A 22,948-nucleotide genomic window follows, 5' to 3' on the forward strand; every position below is an offset into this window, starting at 1 on the left:
CAACCCAGGACCATGTGGCTAAACGAGCGCTTAAAAATTAAGTTGGGTTGGTCTAATTGTTTGTTTATTAATACCCATCAACTTTGTATTCACTTAAAATTTCATAAAAGTGATCCTATTGATAAAATTTTCATATTTCTTTTTTCTTTAAATTATTCCCCACCAAGAGAAATCCTTTAAATTTGTATTCTAGCCACAATTTATAAATATGCTACCTGCTGCTATAGTTATCGTTATCGAAATTCGAAAGTACTACAAATCATAACACAAGACAACCTTAAGCAAGTCGAAATTGGTCGGTAATTCTTCTTGCCAAACCATAGAGATAGAATCAATCAATTTAGGCTAAGAACTAAAAACGGAACAGTCTTCATTTAATTTTTCGAGAAATTTGACTGTATAAAATAATAATTAAAATGTAGTTATTTCGCGTAAGAACTAAGAACCACAAGGATAGTAATTCATAATAAAGTCGTGAATACAGTCTTGAGCCCTATTATTTGGATGGCCACCGCCTTTCAAATTAGACTCCCTAGGAAGTAGGAATCGGTATATATAACATTTCTCTTTTGATTTCTAGGTTTCTATATTGTCAGTATTGTATGAAGACAACATTATCCTTGCAACCTTAGAACTAAGAAGGTAGAAAAATACAAAACTTCTAGGATGCCAAGCGGCAAAACACGATATTGAAAAGAAGGAAAAGAATAAATAAAAAGGTCATGTGACATTAAAATCTTGTACAAAAATTTACTGAAAATCTGTGTCATTCTACTACTTCTATTTCACCTGTGGGCAGACCATGCCAAAAACATAGATAAAAGACATTCCAAAACTAATTTGAGGTACGAAATTTCCCACCCGATTTTGACATGCTTGACCGAACCACAATTTACAAGCAGTTTATTGCTCTGCCTTTATAAAATGAGGAGCCAGCAGTTTGGTAACAGTGAAGCCAGTGAAGGTGTCAAGATCGAAGAGCTCTTTCAGCTTCTTGTCACATATTATTTTCCTCTTGTCAGAAGGATCCTTCACAAAACCAAATAAACTTCAGAACATGTGTTTTACCCCGCATGTACCGCATAATAACAAAGCTACATTAAGTATGGACATGCAGCTTAAGTGTGATTGGATTTGAAAAGAAAAAGAAATCAAATTTATTTGTAAATCTTAAGTTCAATGAAATGATGAATCTTGCATCGACATTGCAAATGCATGATAGAAGTTCTGGCCAACTGATTCATGGGTCACAATGAATATACCTATTGAATTTGTTATCAAATTCTAGGCTCTAAAGGCTGTAACAGGAAGTTTATTTGAATCATTAGTAGAAGAATATGATAAAGTCAAACAGCACTGATTGACTTGATTAAGAGAAGTCAGAGGCCTTTGGTTTACATCAAACTTGAAACACAATTCTGCATCTTGAGTTCCACAACACTGCATATGGCACAAGCTATCTAGAAATCTGAACATTGCATTGCTTGAGGTGTGCCATTTGAAATGGCTATGATAACTTTGATGCAGCTAATATTATGTTATGCAGCCAAAAATGTAAGATGGTTTGAATACGTCTTTTCAAGCTTTTGAAATGGCTATTTAAAGGAGAGATCATTAGAGCTTTAATTAAACAATGTATGCAGCTAGTCAACAACTTAAAGAAGTGACATACCTGAAGGTTGTTTCCTTTTATGTAATCCCACATTCTTTTTATAACCTCAGCTCTTGATAACTCACTTTCTCCAGTACCAAGGAAATTTACAAGGGCATCTGATAGTTGAAGAGGTGCAAGAAAACCTGATTTCCCCCCCTTCTGACGTTTTTCCTTTTTCTTTGGTTCCTCTGATTCTGTCAGAGTAGGTAAAGGATGCAGTGAACATGCTATTTTCATATAAAATTTGTATCAACAAGTATAACAATACGAAAACCATTACCACATACCATGAGTTACCCCCAAAAAATAAGATTGTGCGTCTAATGATTTCAATTCCGAATATAAGTGATAACTCATTTCACCCGGACCCCCACTTAATAGTTAAAACAAATAAGGAATAATCTAAGCAATCAAAATACAATTAGAAGTAACAAAGTAAACTACAATAAAATAACAGAAGCAAAACTCTATAATTCGCAAGGAAATGACACTGATCTGTATGCAAATAATGTATAACATTAGCCCAATGAATTATTCATACCGCCTTCTCTCTCATGTTTCTTCTGCTTTTCCTTTTCCTTCTCCTTTTCCTTTTCCTTTGGTGCTGTCTTCACCGGGATAACTACATCAAGATAAACAGTTTAAACATTATTATTCAAGTTATCTTAAGAGAAAACTACAGGACTAAGAAAAGGGCCTGAAGGGATATCAAGTCACAATGTCATAGAACAATGGTTACAGGAGTATAATTATATCATGCTTAAAAATACGATACAAGAAAAATGCTTTAAAAGAGTAACTCTTAAAAAGAGAAGACAGTTTCAAAATATTAGAACCCACATAATCATAAGAACATTACACAACGAAATTTAAAAAAGGATTACAAATCTTGCCAGACAAGCACAATGGAAGATAACAATCGAAAGGAATATACATCTTATTGGAGAATAACATAAGAACCAGTAAATGGAAGAACAAGGTTGCAGGTGCATACCGTCATCTGAATCTAATGGCCAGATATGCTTTGTTAGTGCTTTATTCATTTGGAACATGTTGATGGAATCGACACCAAAAATAGCTCGCAATGGTTCATCACAAATGATATTTCGCCTATTGTTTGCATCTTGCAAATTGTTCTCCCTAATATAGGCCCATAATTGCTTAACAACCTAAGACCAACCCCCCCAAAAAGAAAAGGGAAGATGTCAAAAAGCTGGACTCAGAATTACATCAATTTTAGGTACCCTCCCAGATACAACTGGAGTGACCTATCCCACTATCATTTTTTTTTTCCGGTTGCGGAAAAAGGAAAGATACCTCAGTCCTGGCCATTTCTGGTGCTCCAGTGAATTTCTGAAGTTGTGGAGACAGGCTACATAGTTTACAAAAACCGCCACCTCGTTTTTTTACTACCTCACTACCTTCCTTGTTAGATCTGAAACACAGATGGAACAGCATTTATTAAAACAATGGATCCTTCCCATGCAAAATATTACACCTATACATGTACATATTACAACACTTATATGTAATAAACATCAACATAACAGTTCTGTTACACAAATCATTTGTGCAAAGTTTCTATTAGTATCTGTAAGATATTTGAATCAGTGTAATACAAAATTTCTTTATGCAGCTTGTCTGGTAAAAAAGTTGAATTATTGCATTAGATATTTTGAAGACTACAACCTTTCTGCAAAAGAATTTTCGCCTTCCTTCTATCCTTATTGGCAAACGGGGTCAAACTAAAAAAGAAGAAACCGTTAATGTATGATGGTCATGGTGTTCAAGAAAGTCTTACATATGACAATTCTAGGCAGTTCCAAGGCATGATGGTATAAATTTTTTACTTCAAGACAAGTCACACCAATTGTTTCGGGTAAAGTAGCATTGTCTTTTAGGTAATTAACTCACAAATTTTGGGAGATCATCAATTATAAGTATAATAAAGAAAATAGAGAAAAACAATTTCGCAGAAAAAACATTTTACATGATTTCTGTTTAATTAATTGTTTGGGGCAGGGAAGGAATTTAACTTGGAGACTCTAAAAGCTAAAAGGCCACCTCTGGAGTAATTCTCCTGCAGGCAATCATGCAAGTGTATAAGTATCAGCATCTCACTTCAGGGATCTAAGCATAATAATCACTAGCATAGGTGACTGATCATTCATGCACTAAGAGTCTTTTATATGTTTGAAATATTAATTACAAAAGCATAACCTTCTTCCCATTCTTATCTTTACAAAATCTTGAAAATAGACTATATTTTCAGAAACCAAACAGGTCCTTATTCTGCTAAATCAACTCGAAGAAGGTATCGTGGTTCAATTAATTGTTGACATCCATGGAAGAGCGGTAAACCATATAATGTTTATGAAAATATGTAATCTAAGACTTCACATTACAAGTGCAAATTGGCAAAAGAATGATATGATATCTTCATATGTGATTGACGTTACCGCATAAGAAAGAATAACAAGATTTGATTTTTTGGCAAAGCAAAGTATAAGTATAAGATGAATATGCGTGCGTGCATAAAAGCTAAAAACTGAACACTTTATCTTGAAATTAAACCTGCAAGGCAAGTAACCTTGTCACTAACTTGAAAAGCACACAATTTAATTTATTTTAGAAAAGAAATCACCAATACAGAGCAACACAACACAGTCCTCGAGTGGAGCCCAATACTCAAAATAACGGAAGGCATGTGCCTGAGTCTATGATCATATACCATACCAACATGGAGTAACGAAATGCCAGCTAAAATATGCTTACGAAAATTCCAAAATATCTAACACAAAAATTAACCAATGATGCTATTGAATGCGAAATGGCAGGGAATCTTTGCTCCCAGTTCCAGATATATGACCTCAAAGAAGAAGCCCGTTACTGTCAATCAAATTCTCTCACGTAGAATCAAGCAATAATTTCAGAAAATTAAAATGCAATTATTTTAAAGAACTAATCAATTACGAAAAGAAAGGACTAACTAACCGTCCTTTATTCTTCTTCCCATTCCGAGCATTTTTGGATTTCTGTTCCTCTTCGTCTTCATCATCGTCTTCTTCTTCTTCTTCCGTTTCTCCCTTGGAATCAGAACCCCGGCTTCGTTCGGGTTTATCGGCCTCTTCATCTTTTTCTTCTTCGTCATCTTCATCTGCCGGTTGCGGTTCCTCTTGTTCTTGTGGATGGTTGTGCTCGCTCTGAAGGAACAAGTCCACCTGTTCCCGAATGAATGCCTTCCTATCGGACAAATCGATTCCGAAATCGGCCTCGAGCTGGCGGCGGACGGTGGCGGTTGTGGTGGTGTTTAGGTCGGAGCTACGGAGGAACTCGCGGAGGCGCCCGATGAGCTCCGATTCGGATACCATTCTCGACGAACCGAGTTAACCCTGTTTTCCCCCCTCTTTCAATGCTTGAACGAGTTCGCTGGCCGCGGCTGACTCACCCACTCTGACTCAGTCTCTCACACAAAAAGCGAATTTGGGGAAGACGAGGTTGCCCCAGGCAAGGACACAATTGGAAATATATAAAATGCTTCTCTCTCTCGCTTCGCCCGTTTCTCGTTACTCGTTAAGGAATATGGATTCCATGGAGGATGCAGTTACCACCACACGTGCCAATTTACATGGCATTTGCCAACCCTTTCGGTTTACTATTTTGCCCCTGTGATTCTTGTCTAATTCATGAATCTACCCCATCACTTAGCGTGTCTGGTTGCGCAAGTAAACAAAAACTTGTTTGTTTGTTTGTTTTTGCCTGCACGAGAAAGCAAACTGGCCTTAGCTTCGGGTATTTGGATAAGCTTTAGAAGGTGGATTTTTGGTGCGGCTGTCACATGCCTAAAAGTTGGGCTTTCACGGGATCTGTGATTTCGAGTTTCCTCGTCGTAATTGGGCCTTCATAAAGTGGGTTTTAAAGCCAGTCTAGTTTGGCTAATTCATTTTTTGGCCCATCCTTCATTTTATTGGGTACTTTTGCATACTTCTACAATTTAGTCATAAAGGGGAAAAAGAGGGGTCAATGTTCCCCCTATAATAAAAAGCGGGTGGGGTCGTTCTCAATCAGTCTGTAACCTTTCTTAGATATTTATTGGTATCACTTTCAAAAAAATATTTTTTAGAAAAGATATTTGTAGTATTCTTTTATATAATTTTTATGATAAACGATAAACAAAAAAATTATATACAAAAATAACATTATTTTTTTCGTGAATTATCGTACCTCAGTACATCGTTATCGTGAATTATAAGGTAACTGCAGGTGGCGTTTATTTGTATTGGGGGAAAAAAATTTAATTACCAATTTAGTAAATTTAGACGTTCACAAAAAAAATTTTAAAAGAATATTGTCAACAAAATAATTTTTAAATAATTTAAAAATAAACAAAAAAAATCAATAAATATTATTTTTTCATGAGTAATAAAAAAAAATTTTTATTAACAAATGACTTCTTATTCATTAGATATAATTTTTTTTGACGATATTTGAATAAAAAATATTTAAAAATGCATAAAAAATTTTGAACAAAATTTGATTTTTAGATTTTTTATTTTTTAAAGAAATATAATCATTTATAATAATTTTTCAAAAAAAAAATTTACTTGACAAATATTACTAAATTTTAAAAATAAAAAGATTTTATTTTTTAATAATGATTCCAAAATTTTGTATTAAAATTTGATTTCTAAAATCAATTTTAGAATATATATTTAGTATTTATTTTTTGTCATGTTTTTTAATTTTTTTTTTAAATTTATTTATTGTTAATATCTTTTAGAATTTATTTTGTCAGGAATATAAATTTTTGAGTATTATTTTAATAGTTTATTCGAAAAAAAAAGGGACAACTCAGCAATGACTTGGTTTGGAAAGTCAAAAAGATATAAGCAACAATGAAGTTTTGGTGAAAAAAATAAAACAGTTATACTATATATCCAAATTTTTTTAGTAATCAAGTTCAACCGAATTGGTTCAAATTTAACAAAAAGTAGTTTTATTAGTGGAGCGTGATTACATACTCCAACTATGTGAAACGGCTCCCGCATTCCTTTCCTTCTCCGTCTTCTTCTTCTCATTCTTCTTCGTGTTTCTCCTCCTTCTTCTTCGCGTTCCTCCTTCATCTTTTTTGGGTTTCTTCTTTTTTTTTGCATTCCTCCTTCTTTTTCTTCGTGTATTTCTTTCTTATCGTCGTTCTTTTGTTGTTGTTACTGCGTTTTTTTCTTTTTCTCCTCTTCTTCCTAGTAATTTTGTATTATTATGTATTTTTTTCTTCTTTATTTGATTTTTTCTTTTTTCATTCTTGTTAAGAGAGTAAATAAAAAGGTAAAATAAGAAAAAAACTGAATAAAAAAAAAAGAAGAAGATGATAATGATGAAGAAGAAGAAGAAGGAAGAGGAGGAGTTTTGAGTAACCATTAAGTAATTTTGGTACATCTTGGATTTAAATAAGGTGAACTTTTTGGTCTGTGCTTGTTTTAAATTGAATTTGTTTGTGTGTCATTATCATTAAGTAATTTGGTACATTCTGAATTTGAATTTTGGCGCCTTCTTGATTTAAATAAGGTGCACTTTTGGTCTGAACTTGTTTTAAATTGAGTTTGTTTGTGTGTCGTCATCATTAATAAATTTCAGTGCATTCTAAATTTAAACTGTTATACATATAAAAAGAAGACAACGATGATGACAATAACAATAAGGAAAAAGAAAAATGAGGAAAAAGCAACAGTAGCTTCTTCTTCAAGTGTGTTAAAAATCATCCAACCTTTGGGACAAACAAACAAAAAAAACACCAAAAATTTATAAGCACGACATCGAAAATAATTCTATATTACGTCAAATTATATTTCAAAATGTACCGAAACTACCATTAAACGTAACATAAATATATTCATCGAAAAAATAATTCAAAACTCCAACATTTCATTCAAATTCAAATATTCAATCATGAACACTGATTTTTACAAAGAAAAATGAAATTATTCAACTCATAGACAAAATAACTACACCAGCATCAACTACTAACGAATTACATTAACGAAGTGTAAACCAAACCCCATCCACTTGATTCGCTTTAAAATAATAATCCAATTCGTCCTGATTCAACTGACAGTATGAACTTGCATCCAAGGACGGATCCAGAAATAGTATCATGGGGGCCAATAACATATATAATATTAAAAAATTATGCAAAAAATTATATAATATAAAATGCATTACAAAAATATACTGATAGAGAATATATTTTAAAGTACAAAAAATATATATGTACTTTTTATTAACGAAGTGGTCGATTCCTCATTTTATAAAATTTATCGATAATAGAATTTGTGTCAAATTTTTCTGCAATTTTCTTTTCAATATAATTAAAAGACAATTAACAAGAAATTTATCTTTCATTTTGTTTCTGAATTATTCTTCTCAATATTCATAGCTGAAAAAGAACTCTCAGTTGTAGTAGTTGAAACAGAGAAAATTAATACCAAATGAATCAAGAAGGACGCTCACAAGAAGAAAAAAATCTACTTTATGGGAATTGAAAAATTTTATTTAATTAAAAAATATTAGTAATAATATCTTTTCATATTTTTTTAATATTGTTATTTACTTTTTAGATATTAGAAATCATTAATATTTAGGTTAGATTGAATTTTTATTTATATTAGACTAAATACTAAATAAATTTTTAAAAAAATTAAATCATACTTAATAACTTATTACTATTAATCTTTTTTTTAAAAATTTAGGGGGCCGAGACCTCCACTCGCCTCCCGTAAGTCCGTCCCTGCTTGCATCATTCATTGTCTTCGAAAATGAAATACATGTTCAAACCTAATTTCACAGCTTGATTTCAAAAAAATTGATCTAAATCTTCAAGTCAGATCAAAGAGTATTGATCTTGAACGAAGAGAATACAGAGAACGAAGATAACACAGAGAAGGAAGAGAACGTAGAAAACGTAAAAAATATTGAGAAAAATTGAAAAAAAAAATAAAATCCGCATAGAAGTAGTTATATAGTCGCGCGTGTTAAGTTAAAAGGTTGTTAGACATATAGTGGCGCGTGGAGCTGAATTAGGTTATAACATTTTGGTTGGACTTGGTTGATTAAATGACTTGGATGTAGAGTTTTATTGAAAAAAATAATATTAAAAACATAAAAAATTGGATTACTTTGGTGTGTCATAGGATAAATATTTCCTATTAATAGTCTGTTAGTTTGGATTTCTCACAAATAATAAAAAAAAATCGAGTCAATTTAATAAACGATTCTAATAATTATTAAAAAGACAATGAGACCCTCAATAAAAAAAAATATTTTTTTTGGTCCTTAATTTTTATTTCTATGAGACTGGTTAGTGCTTCCGGTAATATTTTTTCTCTAGGTTAATAGAATATACCTACATGGCATGTTAAATTGTTGATTTGTTCATTAAATACTAATTAGAATTGATAGATTTTTTTATTGGGAGTCTTGTTGTCTTTTGAGATAATTATCAAGGGCTGTTTATGGTTTTTCTCTATTTTTTGTTATTTATTTTATATACATTGACTAAATTTACTATATAAAATTAAAAAATATTGGAATTTTTATTTATAAAAATTGTATAAAAAATATAATATTTTAATCTTCTTAGTTTTCACTATTATTTAGAAAAAAATGTTAAGATATTATATTATTAAAATTATGTTAAATATTAAGTGTACTAAATTTAAATTAACGATGATAATTCATGAGGTAATATATATTTGTAAAACGATTCATTTTCTATTTTTGTAGATCATCTTTCCGAAGATATATCGAAGAAGAAATTATACCATCTGTTCAACTAGACTGGACGTATTAATGATATATATTTATCACGAAAATAAAGAAGTGGTAATATATATTTTTGTGCTTATCCGATATACAACGAAGGGTGGAGCTTTGAAGTCAATAGCGAAAATGGATAAAATGCGATTAAGAGGGAAGGTTATTTTGGTAGGAGAAGCTAGGTATCGGCGAATAGATGAAGTGAAGCATATGAAGCAGGATCATGAGGTAGGTGTTGTTCAAAATAATATACAACATCAATCTCAACATGGGGGGAATCAAAGGAGTACACGAGTGAATTTGGAAGCTTTGAGAAAGGGGAAAAAAGTGGAGGATCCGCATGGCAATGGTGGACGAAAAAAGTGGAAGTACATGTGGCTAATGAGAACTTGGGATTGTTACAAAGGAGTTTAGTCAGAGGTATGACGAAAGCCATTGATTATCACTCTTTGAAGACAATGTTTCGAAAGAATTTTCTTCAAGTGGTGCAAGTACGAGAACTAGGAGCGTACAAAACACTTCAGACTTTTGATAGTGTGCCGAATGCGGAAGAAGCCTACATGTTCAAACTGAGTAGTCTTTTGCAATTTTTTCATAGTGTATGGATGTGGGAAGCAGATGAGAGATGTGAAACTTGAAGGGTATGGTTAGAGTATTTTGGTGTTCTGTTGCATACAGGGTCAGCGAAAACATTCAAAATGATAGGAAGCTAGTGGAGAGAGGTAGTAGGGTGTGATCAAGCCACGGAGTCATGCATATTATTCAGTGTGGGACATATACAAATTAATACTTGTGTCATGGACATTCTCAATGAGTGGATCTATATCACAATTGGTACTAGTGGATTCGATGTTCTAGTAAAAAAGGTTGACCGCGAAAGTTATGATTTAGATTGCAAGTTGGAAGAGAGAGGCGAAAGTAATAATATAAGAGCTTGTGGGAGTTTGATTGTTAGCAGCACAAGTTGCATAGCACCGATAGAGGGCTGTGACCTGGCGTTAGACCTGGTGATGTCGTTGCCAAAGGAGGAAAAAGAGGAGAAGGGTAGAATTATAATTCCAGAATCTATTTTGGATGAATGGATTAATTGCAAATTAAAACAGAATTATGAGCAAAGGGTAACGTATCATGCTGAATTAGAAGGAAGTGCAGATTTTATGGGATTTAATAATTTGACTAATGATGTGGAATTGGAGAGAACTGCTAGTTAGGATTATATGGGATGTAATCATGGGCTGCTGAACAAAAGGATTAGGGATTTAAAAAACAAAACCCCACAAAATGTTAGTGTTAGGCCCAATAACAAGGAAGATGTTTTTGCTACTAAGGGAAGTTACTTGGGACTAATCCCACTAACCAGTGGCCCATCACATGCTGAAGAAGGTTTATGCTACGGATCGGGTTTTAGGAAGCTGGGTCAGGTTGCTTCCTCCTCATGGTCGGGTTTCGTAATACACAACATGAGAAGGAACAAGTAGAGCACCAAGGAGGAGACGAAACACAAGGTTGCTGCGGTGACGGAGACCGGCAAGCCAAAGATGGATGGAGGGTGATTGATGGTGACCGCAGCATAGTGGCCTTGGCTGTGGACGCAGGACCTGAACCACGACTAACGATATGCTCTTCCGTAACTGAAGCTTGTTCCAACGCGCACAGTTCCTGCGGTGACGGAGCCCAGCACGCTGATGATGAACACGGGATGCTTGGTGGTGACCGTAGCATAGTGCCTTCGGCCGTTGACGCTGAACCTGAACCACGGATGACGGTACGCAATTTTGCGAATAACAGCAGCTCCATGGCTTCGGTTTCATCTGAGATGGAGGGTATTCGGTCGGCTGGAGACATCGGCTTTGATAGTGATAGGGAGGATAGTAGTGTCGAGTCTGGAAAATAAAGTTGGGTACAAGGAGGACATATCGTTATGGTTGATGATGGAATTGATGTTGGTAATGCTGAGATTAATTTAGGGGCTGGCTTGGATATTGAGAATGAAAATTGGAGAAGCAATGCGATGAAAAAGAATTAGAACGGGAATAGCAAATGCTTGAAAATAGGAGAACATGTGAATTGGCAGTTGAGTCGGGAGTGGTGCAGTACAATGAAGAAGACGATATCATGGTTATTCTTCAAGCACAAAATGAAGAAATTGCTCAAAAAGGAGAATGACGAAATAGAAGGAGAAAGCAAGAAGATGCATGCCCAAAAACCATAAAAATGTGTGTAATAAAGTTTTAAATGATTTTTAGCTCTTGAAATGTTAGGGGGTTATGGGGTGATGGAAAATTGAGTATGGTGAAGGACCTAAAAAAGAAACATAAGTTGAATATGTTAGGAATTATTGAGTCTAAGATGCAAGTTGTGACTAAATTTGATGTAGTTCGTATTTGGGGGAGTGACACCGTTGGATGGGAGTATATAGGGCTGGAAGGTGTATTTGGGGTCTGTTATTAATGTGGGATGATATGCTGTTTAGAATGAATAATTGTTACAAAGGAGAGAGATGGTTATATGTTAAAGGTGTTTTACTAAAAAATGAGTTTCATTGTGCTTTTTGTTTGGTATATGGTGCTCATACTATAGTAGAGAAATTCGTTGTATAGGAGAAACTGAGTAATATTGCTGGTTTATGTCAAGTTTCGGTGTGCTACATGGGTGACTTTAATGAGATAGTGCTGGTGGAAGAAAGAAAAGGTCAAGACAAGTTAACAGCGTCAGCAAAAGAATTTAAGTCTTGGATTCAAGATATGCAGTTAGTGGACTTGCCGCTTAATGATCGAAAATTCACATGATTCAAAGGCTGATCTTACAATCGTGTTGATAGAGTTTTGTTGAGTGTGGAATGAGTTGAAGAGTTTTTGGATATTAGACTAAAAGGTGAACCTAGAGGTTTGTCAGATCATTGCCCAATAATAGTAGAGGATACTGAATTCAGAGGTAGACCACGTCAATTTCGAAGCTTAGATTCTTGGTTTACGCACGAGGGTTTCCTAAGCATGGTCAGGAAGAAATGGAGAAGTATTGGTGATGTGCAATTCACAGATAAACTGAAGGTTTTGACTGTCCCACTCAGAAGATGACATAAGGACAAATTTGGTGACATAGACAATAGAATTCAACGTTTTGAGGATGAGATAAAGAAGATAGATGATATGGCCAACAATGGAGTTTATGATGGTACAATGGAAGAAAGAAGGAAGGCGTTAGTCAGCTGTTGTGAGAAATGATACGTGAGAAAAGAGGTGCACTGGAAACAGATGTCGCGATATAGACAAGCAAAGGATATGAACAGAAATACTTGGTATTTCCATAACTTGGCATCCTTCAGAAGGAGGAACAATAGAATTGATACGTTGGTTCTTAATGGAAGGTTGATAAAAAAATCAAGCTAGAATTAAGATTGCTATTAGGGAGTTTTATAAGGACTTGTATCATCAGGATAGATCTCCAATTGTGGGATTTAGAGATGGATTAGGGAATTGAATAGCTAAAGAAGATTCTATAGCACTGGAGAGGATGCCGATGGTTGAGGAGGTTATGAAGGCAATGTTGGACTGTGAATCGTCTAAAGTTCCAGGAAGTGATGGGTATGACATGAATTTTATCAAAAAGTGCTGAGATGAGATTAGTATAGAGTTCACAATAGTTGTCTTGAATTTCTTTCAGAGATCCAGGGTACCTTCAGATTAAAATATTACGTGGGCGACTCTCGTACCGAAGCTTATTGGAGCCAAGGAGATCAAGGACCTTCGACCGATGAGCATGGTGGGCTGTGTATATAAGGTAATCTCTAAAGTGTTTGTTAGGAGGATGAGATCGGTGAAGTTAGGACTAGTAGGTGAGACACATAGTGCATTTGTTAAAGTTCGAAAAATACATAATGGTGCACTTATTGCGTATGAAACAATGCAATGGCTTAAGATGAGGAAGAAAAAAGCGACAATTATTAAATTAGATTTTCAAAAGGCATATGATAGAGTTAAGTTGAGCTTTGTGGACATTGTGTTGCAGAAGATGGGTTTTGGTTTGCAGTGGAGGGCTTGGGTAAAGGCGTGTGTTGGTACAACTTCTATGTTGATTTTGATTAATGGCTCACCATCGAAACCTTTTAAGATGGAGAGGGGTTTGAGACAAGATGATCCACTATCTCCATTTTTGTTCATTCTTGTGGTTGATGTTTTGCATAGGATGGTGGGTGAGATAGTTAGAAACAGACGTATTATGCCTTTGTTGGTTGGTAAGGATAATATAGAGTTGTCATATCTCCAATTTGTAGATGACACTATATTGTTCTATCCGTCGGAGAAGGAGACCATCAGAAATTATGCAAAACTCTAAGGTGTTTTGAGGTGATATTAGGGCTAAGTATTAACTTCAATAAATCGAGTTTGATTCCAATCAATTGAACCGCAGTGGGTTGATAACATGTGTAGCATATTGGGATCCAATGAGCTAATCTTTCAGTTAGATATCTGGGCATATCTTTAGGAGTGAACCCTAGGTTGGTCAAGACTTAGAAGTCTATGATTGATAAAGTGGAGGAGAAGCTCAGTTTGAGGAAAGCAAATATGCTCAATAAAGCTAGTAAATTAGTCCTCATTAAATCAGTGTTAAATAGCTTGCCAATGTACTATTTGAGTCTGTATAAGATGTCGAAGACTGTGGCAGAAAAGTTGATTTCATTGCAGAGAAGATTTCTGTGGAGTAAGGAGGAAGGAAAGAATGGTATGGCATTGGTTAAGTAGGATGTGATCAAGATCCAAAAAAGTTGGGAGGGTTGGGGGTGGGTGATGCCGCAGTTAGAAACACAGCGCTTCTTTTCAAGTGGTTGTGACATTTTTCAAAAGAGGAGTATCTGTTGTGGAAGAAGGTCGTTTACTCTTGTTATAGTTTAAATCCCAATTTGATGTTGTCAAATTAGGCATTGCCGGTTAGAGGGGGCCCATGGAAGGATATTTGTCAATTACAGTTAAAGGATTAAAATGTGAGACGTAAGATGATTTCTGGGTTGTCTATAGAGGTAGGTGATGGTCGAAGGACTCGATTTTGGGAAGATGTTTGGCTACAAAGTGGTTCATTAAAAGATCATTTTTCGAGACTCTTATCTATTTCAAACCAAAGAGGATCTGTAATAGGAGATTGTGGGTTCTAGGATAGGTTAGAGTGGATTTAGAACTTCTAGTGGAGGTGAGAATTATACCAGTAGGAGTTGAAATTAATAGATCAGTTGCATGATACTTTAATACCTATAAAGCTAGGAAATAATAGAGAGGATAGAGTTGTTTGGAAGTTTGATAGGAAAGGAGTATTTACTACCAACTATTTTGTGTCGGTGTTGCAGTCAGAAATGCTTCCGGAAGATGTTACGAGTTATAGTTTTACCAGAACTATATGAAAAGGCTTGGTTCCACCGAGAGTGGAATTATTCACTTGGTTTGTTTTGATAGGAAGAGCGAATATTAAAGAAAGACTATATAGACTGGGAATCGTTTATCAGGGTGACAACATATGTGTATTGTGTAAAAAAGATGTTGAATTTGTTCACCACTTGTTTATTAGTTGTGATTTTACTTGGCAGATGTGGTGTGCTTGGCTATCTGGTTTTGGAAGGTTGTGGGCAGTTTCAAGTTCACTGAAGGAACATTTTGAGAGTTAGACAAGTGCCTTTACTAGGAAGGAGGAGTGTACGAAGTGGCTCATATGTTTCTTTTCAATTATTTGAAATATCTTACTAGAAAGGAATGGGCGAATCTTTCATAACAAGGAATCAGGTATAGAAGAAGTGTTCCACAGATCGATTGCTAGTTATAATGCATGGAGTAGTGTGGATCTTTTTTATTATTGATGGTAATGCCGAAATGACATTGGGGATCCTTTTTATATATCGCTCTTTGTTTATTTTGGTTGCTGTTAGATTGTGTTCTAGTTTGTCATTTTGCTCCATTTTATTGTGTTGAGCTCGTTTGTTCAAAAACAAAAATATTATATAGTAGGGTTAAGTACGATTTTGGTCCCTAAAGTATTGGTCGAAATTTTTTTCATCCCTAACCTTTTTTTGCATACAAAATCGTCCTAAGGTTCAAAGTAGTTTTAAAATTGTCATTTGGACCAAAATACCCTTCTCTTCTTCTTCTTCACAGCATCTCTTCTTCTTCTTCATCACAGCTCCCAACCCTTCCCCTCAAAAGAAACAGAGCCCAACCACTGCCACACCCAGCCCTTTCCCTCCTACCTGGACTCCCCCTCCTCCCTCTCCCCCACAGTCAAAATCCTCTACCACATCATAACCACTACTCCTTCTCAGTCCATCGAGCAATCTCTCCAATCTCTCCACGATTTCTCCCTCTTCGTCACTTCCTCCGACGTCGAGAAAGTCCTCAAGTTCTCGTACGCCTTCCCCGCTTAGGCCGTCAAGTTCTTCTGCAGGTCCGGCCACGACCAAATCAGAATTTTCGCAAAATGGATGAGGAAGAAGAAGCCTTCTGCCTCCGATCGAGTCTCGAACTAAAGGGCTTGTGCTCCTTCCTGTCTTCTCCTTCTCCCTCGAAGGCGAATTGATGGAGGCACGTCAAGGGAGCAACCATGAAAGGCGGTGGATGGTTGCTCTAATGGCAGTGTGTTTGTGGGTTAGAGAGAGAAACCTTGGCATGGCGGATGAAAAGGATGCTGAAGCTTTGAGGTGCCACAGGCAGCTGGTGGAGGAGGAAGAAGCCGCTCAAAAAAGGTAGCAGGTTGCATTTGAGTAATTAATAGCGATTGTATGTTATCGTAATTGAATGAAATTAAGAAATTGAGCTTTAACAAAATCCTTTTGTTAATTTTTAAAATAAGAGATCTTATAAAATGATAGATCAATACAGGCAAGGGAACAAAAGCATGCGACAGAAATTGAAGAGCACATTGGGAGTGCAGAAGATGATTTGTCAACAGCAAAAACATGTTTGGCTACTTATGATTTTAAAGCACATAACCTGAAAACATTCATAGATAGCACTCCTTTATATAATCCTTTTCAATGGCTAACAGAACAAAAGACGGAGGCGGTGGGGGCCAGGCTCACTGGTGAAGATGCAAATGAAGGCGCAGTAGCTGCCATTGCTATGTATTATTGTTGTTCTTAAATTTGAATATTGGGTTGTTGTTGAATATTGTATGTTTTTGTAGTTCTTTTTCTTCCATTAATGATTTTTTTGTTTTTTTTTTTATTTTATAATTTTTTTTGTTAGAGAAATTTAGTCCAAAATTTTAAGATTTAAGTCGAAAAGACAATTTTAAAACTACATTAAATTTTAAGAATGATTTTATATGTAAAAAAAATTAAAAACAAAAAAAAATTTGATACATACCTTAAAGAATCCACTGTTACCAACATCAGAGCTACTAGCTAGCTAAGAACTAAGAAGACTTGAAGCTTATTAGCTTAGATGACTTTTTCTATCCACTAAAGCTTCAAGCTAAGATCACAAATCATCGCATTGCATTCATCTCTTCCAAAGTTCCAAACACCCCCTCCCCTCTCTTCCCCTCCTTTCCTCTCTCTCTTCTCTTCCCCCTCCCCTCCTTCCTCTAGTCTACTCTATGCGAAGTGGACGATAATGAGAGAGAGAAAAAAAAGTGGGTGTCATAATCAAGCACCTAACCGAATAGACCATGTCGATGCCAGGTGGAATGGGCTTGATTGGTTGAGGGTAAGAAGGGCCAATGAGAGAATAGCAATGAGTAATAAGAAGAGGGACCAAGTCGTCATTTTCAGCGGGTACAATCCAAGGCAGCCAAAACCCCCTCAAGTTGCTGCGCCTGACAACAACCCACAGCCATCCGTATACATTATCAACTAAGCAACCCACATCACCATCAAACCCTATACCGCATTCAATTATCATTCTAACAATAATAAAATACTAAAGTAATTCTTTATTCCATAGGTATATGCATATCTTATGTTATAATTTATAAAAAAGAAAATAACAAGAGCACATGCAGAGAGATAGAAATTAATTCAAAATTGAATAGAGAAGAGATAGGGAAGGAAGGGAAGCAACATGTTTAAATAAAAAAAAAGGAAAGAATAAAAAAGGAGAAAGACGACAATGTTGCTTACGAGGCAACCACCTCAACCGGCGTCATCTAATATCGGCACACAAACACAGAAAACGACGTCGTTTACTGCTTCCTCACTCATTCCATTACCTTACCCCAACTCAAAAGTCTCCTCCTCTCACAAACTCACCCACACAACACAACAATCTCAAACCTTTTCTACTTTCTCTGCTGCTAATAATATCTTCTTCACATATATAACTCATCGCTCTGCTCCGATCAGAAACCGCCGCTCTCTTTACCCCTCTTTTTTTGTGCTTTCTAATGTAATCTAATCTCCCTTCCTTCCAAGAGAGGAAAAAAGGCGGCTCCTTTTTGTTTTGCCTTTTTTTATTTGCCGATGGATCGAACGCCGGCAGCGGCGGCGGGAGCGGGCGGAGCAGGGATGGAGTTGCCAATCATGCACGAAAGTGATCGCTACGACTTCGTCCGTGACATAGGCTCCGGGAATTTCGGTGTGGCGAGGCTCATGAGGGACAAGCTCACCAAGGAGCTTGTTGCTGTTAAGTACATCGAACGCGGTGATAAGGTTAGAGATTAGGGTTTAACTTACCAGGGTAATCTTTAATCTACTTCTCTGAATCATTCATCCTTTTTTCCTTAAGTAATTCAAACAGGAAAAAAAAGGTTTTGATTTTTACGTATGTGTGTGTGTGTGTTTTATTATTTTTCTTTTTGGGGGGTTTGGATTTTTTTCTTTTTTTTTTGTGTGTTGGGGGGGGGGGGGAGTGGATGTCACATTTTCGTTAATCTTCCTTTTAATTGTTGAATGAGTTGTCGTTTGTTTATTGACGCTGACGTTATGATACTATATTTTCGGGTTGTTTATTTTGTTTCACTACTTATTAGTTATGGAAGGTTGTTGATCTTTTTTGGGGGGAAAAAATTAAACTTTTCCTTTCTTTTCCCCTACTAGTAATTTATGTTGAGTTGTTAACTTGTTATGTTTTGTTTCTTTGGTTCTGGTGACACGTCTGTTTGGAACATGAGAGGATATGGAAATTTTTGCTATGTTAAGCATGTTACTTTAGCTGGTTAGTATCAGTTATTGGCTTAGTGCACTTTATAGTTGAGAGATATGTTTAAGGAAGAAAAAGGGGTAACAAGGATTTATGGCAAGTCCTAGTATTTTAGGAGAACATGCACTTCAGTTAATCCAAACTTTTTTGTTTGAAGTTTTGCACTTTTTCTTCAAATGTCAAATGTGGGTCGGGTTCAGGGGGCTCACTGCTAGACGGTTATGGTGAACTTTTGGTTTAGGTATTCACAGTGGAGCTATGAATCTTTTGATGTTTAAAATCAATTTTTTATTCGAGTTCGACTGGGATCTTTTATTGACCTTTACTATTATGTTATTTGTGCTGCCTATGTTTTTGCCTAATTGTCATTGATCAAGACTCGAGTTGGACGCATCTGTTTTACCTATCATGTTATTGTGGTCACAGATTGATGAAAATGTTAAGAGAGAAATCATTAATCACAGGTCTCTAAGACATCCTAACATCATCAGGTTTAAAGAGGTTGGTATTTTTTTAAGTATATGTTGATTAATTCTGATACTTTGTAAGTGTGGAGCATGCAGATGATATATTTTGCAGGGGGGATAATTACATTTACTGAAATGTCACTCAGGTCATTTTGACACCTACTCATTTGGCAATCGTAATGGAATATGCATCTGGAGGAGAATTGTTTGAGCGAATCTGCAACGCAGGGCGTTTTACTGAAGACGAGGTTCATATACAATTTGTTTACTTCTCTGACACCTGTCACCCAAGCGGAGAATATTTTTGTAATTGTGATCTGTTTTCTCTGTAACCTGTTAACCCACTGTTGTTCTGCAGGCTCGGTTCTTCTTTCAACAACTCATATCTGGGGTCAGCTATTGCCATGCAATGGTAATCAAAGTCCTCTCCTTTCCTTTCTGATCTAAATTACATTTAACCTAGACTACAATGTAGTATAGGTGAGGTATCAGTCTTATGTATGTGTCTCCTCATGAAGCAAGTATGTCACCGGGACTTGAAGTTGGAGAACACTTTGTTGGATGGAACTTCAGCTCTTCATTTGAAGATATGTGATTTTGGGTACTCCAAGGCAAGATTTTCTTTGTCTCGCTAGCTTATCATGGTGTGAGTTCCATGCTTATTGGTTGTACTGGGTGTTTGTGTGATTGACTAAGTTTTACCCCTAAAAGCGTTGGGCACTCCTTTACTACATCACCAAGTTTATGTTAGATACCAATTTTATTTATTTATTTATTAAAAAAATAATATTAGCATAGCTCCAAATTACATCCCGCATTTAAAAAAATGGTTTTCTTGTGAATCACTTTTTTTCTGCAGTGCTCAATTGGAATATTTTTGAGTTTTGATAATGTGTCTTTTGAAAGGACAATTGTGCAAGACTGTTCATTTAAAATTTGATGATCTAGATTATTTAATGAGCTTATGCTTGCTCCATGTGCTAAAACTTAGCTACTTCCAAGTCCAAGCCTGTAACATTGTCATATGTAATCATCAATTGAACAACTATTGTTTTGTAGCTTACATTAACTATTAGACCATGTATAAGGTGATAATCATTTTAGAGGAGCCAAGTTTTATTGCGAATTCATGGTGCCAATATTTTTTTTTTTGGGGGGGAGGGGGGGGGGGGGGGGGACATCGCAATTAAAACTGTGCATCCAATATATGCATCATGACACCTTCCCGTTTTGTTCATTCATTTTTTTCCCTATCAGTCATAAATTATTCATATTTTTCAATCTACTTTGGGACTTATCAATTATAGATGTTCCCAATCTAATATATTTTTTCTTGGCAGTCTTCAGTGCTTCATTCACAACCAAAGTCAACAGTGGGGACTCCAGCATATATTGCTCCGGAAGTGTTGCTAAAGCAAGAGTATGATGGCAAGGTAGAGTACTTCTTAGTTTGGTAATGTCGCTCTTTATGTGTTGCAAACTTGCAATCACATTTGATTGAATGAAAGAATATTTGTTATAATTTGTGTGCTGGTGATTTTTATCTGGATCTGAACAAAAACTATTTTTCTTTTCTGGATTTCATCTTCACATAATTCATTTCTTCTTGGCACTACTTGAGCATCTTAACAGTATTTACATAAGTCTTAGTTATTATTTATTAAACGAGAACAGGAGGTAATTTTCTATCCTGAACCTTTCCTTAAAGTTAGAAGGTCCAGATATTGATCTTTTAAAAACTGAAGTTCTAAATGTACTAAATGATAAAATAAGGCCAAATTACAACCGGCCAACTTTTTCCCGCCACTCTTTCCATGATTTTTATGTTTCTAATCTGCATTGAGACTATTTTGGCATTTTCAAACTTCTACACCCATAATCATGTGTTTAGTAATTTTTGTTATAAGCTGTGAGCAATATCACTAAGCACTTATAGGCTAGTTTGTAATCTTGTTATCCAATCCCTTTTATTAGTGATATGGTGAATTGGATTGGTGTACTTTGATTAGACATTTGAACGTTTAACTTGGTATCTAATTGGTTTAGATTCTCATACATTTAATTTCAGGTCGCGGATGTTTGGTCATGTGGAGTAACCTTATATGTGATGCTAGTGGGATCATATCCTTTTGAAGATCCTAATGAACCTAAAGACTTCAGGAAGACAATTCAGGTTGATAAGATGTTAAGACATTTGCACATGTTCACAAGCCTTGCCTCTGATTGTATGACCTCAACTTGTTTCTGTTGGTTTCATTGCAGAGGGTCCTCAGCGTCCAGTACTCTATCCCAGACTTTGTTCAAGTATCTCCAGAGTGTCGCCACCTTATCTCAAGGATCTTTGTTTTTGACCCTGCTGAGGTAATTTCTAGTTTCTAAACTTGCTCGTTTATTCATTTATTTAAATCTAATGCAGTTGAAAAATTCATGTAACAGAGGATCACCATTCCTGAAATCTTGAAAAATGAATGGTTTCTGAAGAATCTTCCGGCAGAGTTGATTGATGAAAAAATTATGGGTAGCCAATTTGAAGAGCCAGATCAACCCATGCAGAGCATTGATGAGATCATGCAGATAATTTCAGAAGCTACAATACCACCGGTTGGGGCACATACGTTAGACCATTTTATGATGGATGATAACATCGATGTGGATGATGACATGGATGACTTGGACTCTGACTTTGAGCTTGATGTAGATAGCAGTGGGGAGATAGTATATGCTATATAACTTAAGAAGTCTTCATCTGCATTTGAAAGACGACATCATAATGAAAGGAAGTGAATTCATCATAGTGTTGTTGCACTTCATGGCCGCTTTCTCAGCATCAAGGAATGAGAAAATAGGTGAAGACCATAGTTTCTGTAGACTAGCATGGACAAACACCCAAGTTCATCATGTTAATTTATATTTGTGTGCTTCTAGGAACTGCCACGATCCACACCTTCACAATACCATTTTATTTACGGCAGAATCGTTGTTCTTAAAACCTAGAAAGAAAAGTGTGAAGACAGTGAAAAAAATGATTGGTTATCCTGTTGAATGCACTTGTTTTATTATGTATTAATATATATGTACATCAAACCTCTTCGGGTCTTTGCAAGCTAAATTGGTAGGAGACTTGTTTGTTGTATGTATACGCATATTGTTCGAGTAATATCCAACGGCTTTTTAGTTGGACATCTTGGTCTTTAATAAATTTTAATTATTAAATCAGTTTTTGATTTTTTTTTAAAGACAAATCAATGCACAAACAAATAATAAAAAATATAGAAAAATAATATTTATATACTTATATATAATTTTCGTTTCTGCTTCCTTTAACAACAAACCCAGAGCATGAATTACTCCACCAGACACGCATAATAACATCATCAACAACCTGAAACAGAAAAGGATAGAGGAAATCAGGTTACCAAGTTGAAAAAGCAAAAATTGACCATGAAACTTCTATTATTAAATATGTATAATATACAACCTCTTTGTCAAAGGCAACACTAAAAAAAAAAAAAAAGGCAGCAAAATCAGCATTTATAACACCTAATCATCTATAAATTACATGTGATAAAGCTCTACATAGGGTATAATCATGTCTACAGTTAACGAAGACAAAAATGCAACCAAGACTCCGGGAGTATAAGCCAACTCAGAATCATCACATAAATGCTTGATTTAGGATAAAGTATTATTTTAACTTTAGATGAAGTTTTACTTTTGTCGTTAATGTTTGGACCGCCTAAATGCACAAATAAAAACTATGCAATGTAGTTATTGACTTATTGTTGCACATATATTCGGCCAAATAGGGTGATTATTGATTACGTAAATAATAAGAAAAAAAGAGTTACAATACTTACTATTTTGAATTCACTCTTAATTTACAGGTGGACTAGAAGTAG

General features: G+C 35.3%; 2 protein-coding genes and 1 long non-coding RNA gene across 3 annotated transcripts; 2 read left to right on the top strand and 1 right to left on the bottom strand.

The window, feature by feature from the left end:
• Positions 1-552: 552 nt before the first annotated feature.
• Positions 553-17,026, bottom strand: LOC112748754 (uncharacterized). The gene is made up of 7 exons (XM_025796998.3): positions 16,810-17,026; positions 4,649-5,413; positions 2,972-3,089; positions 2,649-2,823; positions 2,196-2,276; positions 1,673-1,848; positions 553-1,029 (listed from the first exon to the last, which is right to left on the bottom strand). Exons 2-7 carry the CDS (start codon positions 5,023-5,025, stop codon positions 904-906), a joined length of 1,053 nt encoding a protein of 350 aa, XP_025652783.1. The 5' UTR covers positions 5,026-5,413; positions 16,810-17,026; the 3' UTR covers positions 553-903.
• LOC112748755 (uncharacterized) lies at positions 15,562-16,663 on the top strand. Its single transcript, XR_011873118.1, has 2 exons — positions 15,562-16,187; positions 16,324-16,663. It is a non-coding gene; the product is annotated as an uncharacterized lncRNA (long non-coding RNA).
• Positions 17,027-17,316: 290 nt separating the features above from the next.
• LOC112748756 (serine/threonine-protein kinase SRK2I) lies at positions 17,317-22,262 on the top strand. The gene is made up of 9 exons (XM_025797001.3): positions 17,317-18,092; positions 19,009-19,083; positions 19,196-19,297; positions 19,408-19,461; positions 19,568-19,660; positions 20,390-20,482; positions 21,118-21,222; positions 21,312-21,410; positions 21,486-22,262. Exons 1-9 carry the CDS (start codon positions 17,904-17,906, stop codon positions 21,777-21,779), a joined length of 1,104 nt encoding a protein of 367 aa, XP_025652786.1. The 5' UTR covers positions 17,317-17,903; the 3' UTR covers positions 21,780-22,262.
• The last annotated feature ends 686 nt before the right edge of the window (positions 22,263-22,948 follow it).

This window comes from Arachis hypogaea, chromosome 15 (genome assembly GCF_003086295.3).
Source record: "Arachis hypogaea cultivar Tifrunner chromosome 15, arahy.Tifrunner.gnm2.J5K5, whole genome shotgun sequence".
NCBI lineage: Eukaryota > Viridiplantae > Streptophyta > Magnoliopsida > Fabales > Fabaceae > Arachis > Arachis hypogaea.

Coding starts and splice junctions, on each gene's coding strand:
- LOC112748754 (XM_025796998.3), bottom strand. CDS start 5,025: ATGGTATCCGAATCGGAGCTCATCGGGCGCCTCCGCGAGTTCCTCCGT. Junction 2,824..2,971: donor CAGAAATGGCCAGGACTGAG/GTATCTTTCCTT, acceptor GGTTGGTCTTAG/GTTGTTAAGCAATTATGGGC. Junction 1,030..1,672: donor TAAAAGGAAACAACCTTCAG/GTATGTCACTTC, acceptor GGTTTTGTGAAG/GATCCTTCTGACAAGAGGAA.
- LOC112748756 (XM_025797001.3), top strand. CDS start 17,904: ATGGATCGAACGCCGGCAGCGGCGGCGGGAGCGGGCGGAGCAGGGATG. Junction 18,093..19,008: donor ACATCGAACGCGGTGATAAG/GTTAGAGATTAG, acceptor TTGTGGTCACAG/ATTGATGAAAATGTTAAGAG. Junction 19,298..19,407: donor GGCGTTTTACTGAAGACGAG/GTTCATATACAA, acceptor GTTGTTCTGCAG/GCTCGGTTCTTCTTTCAACA.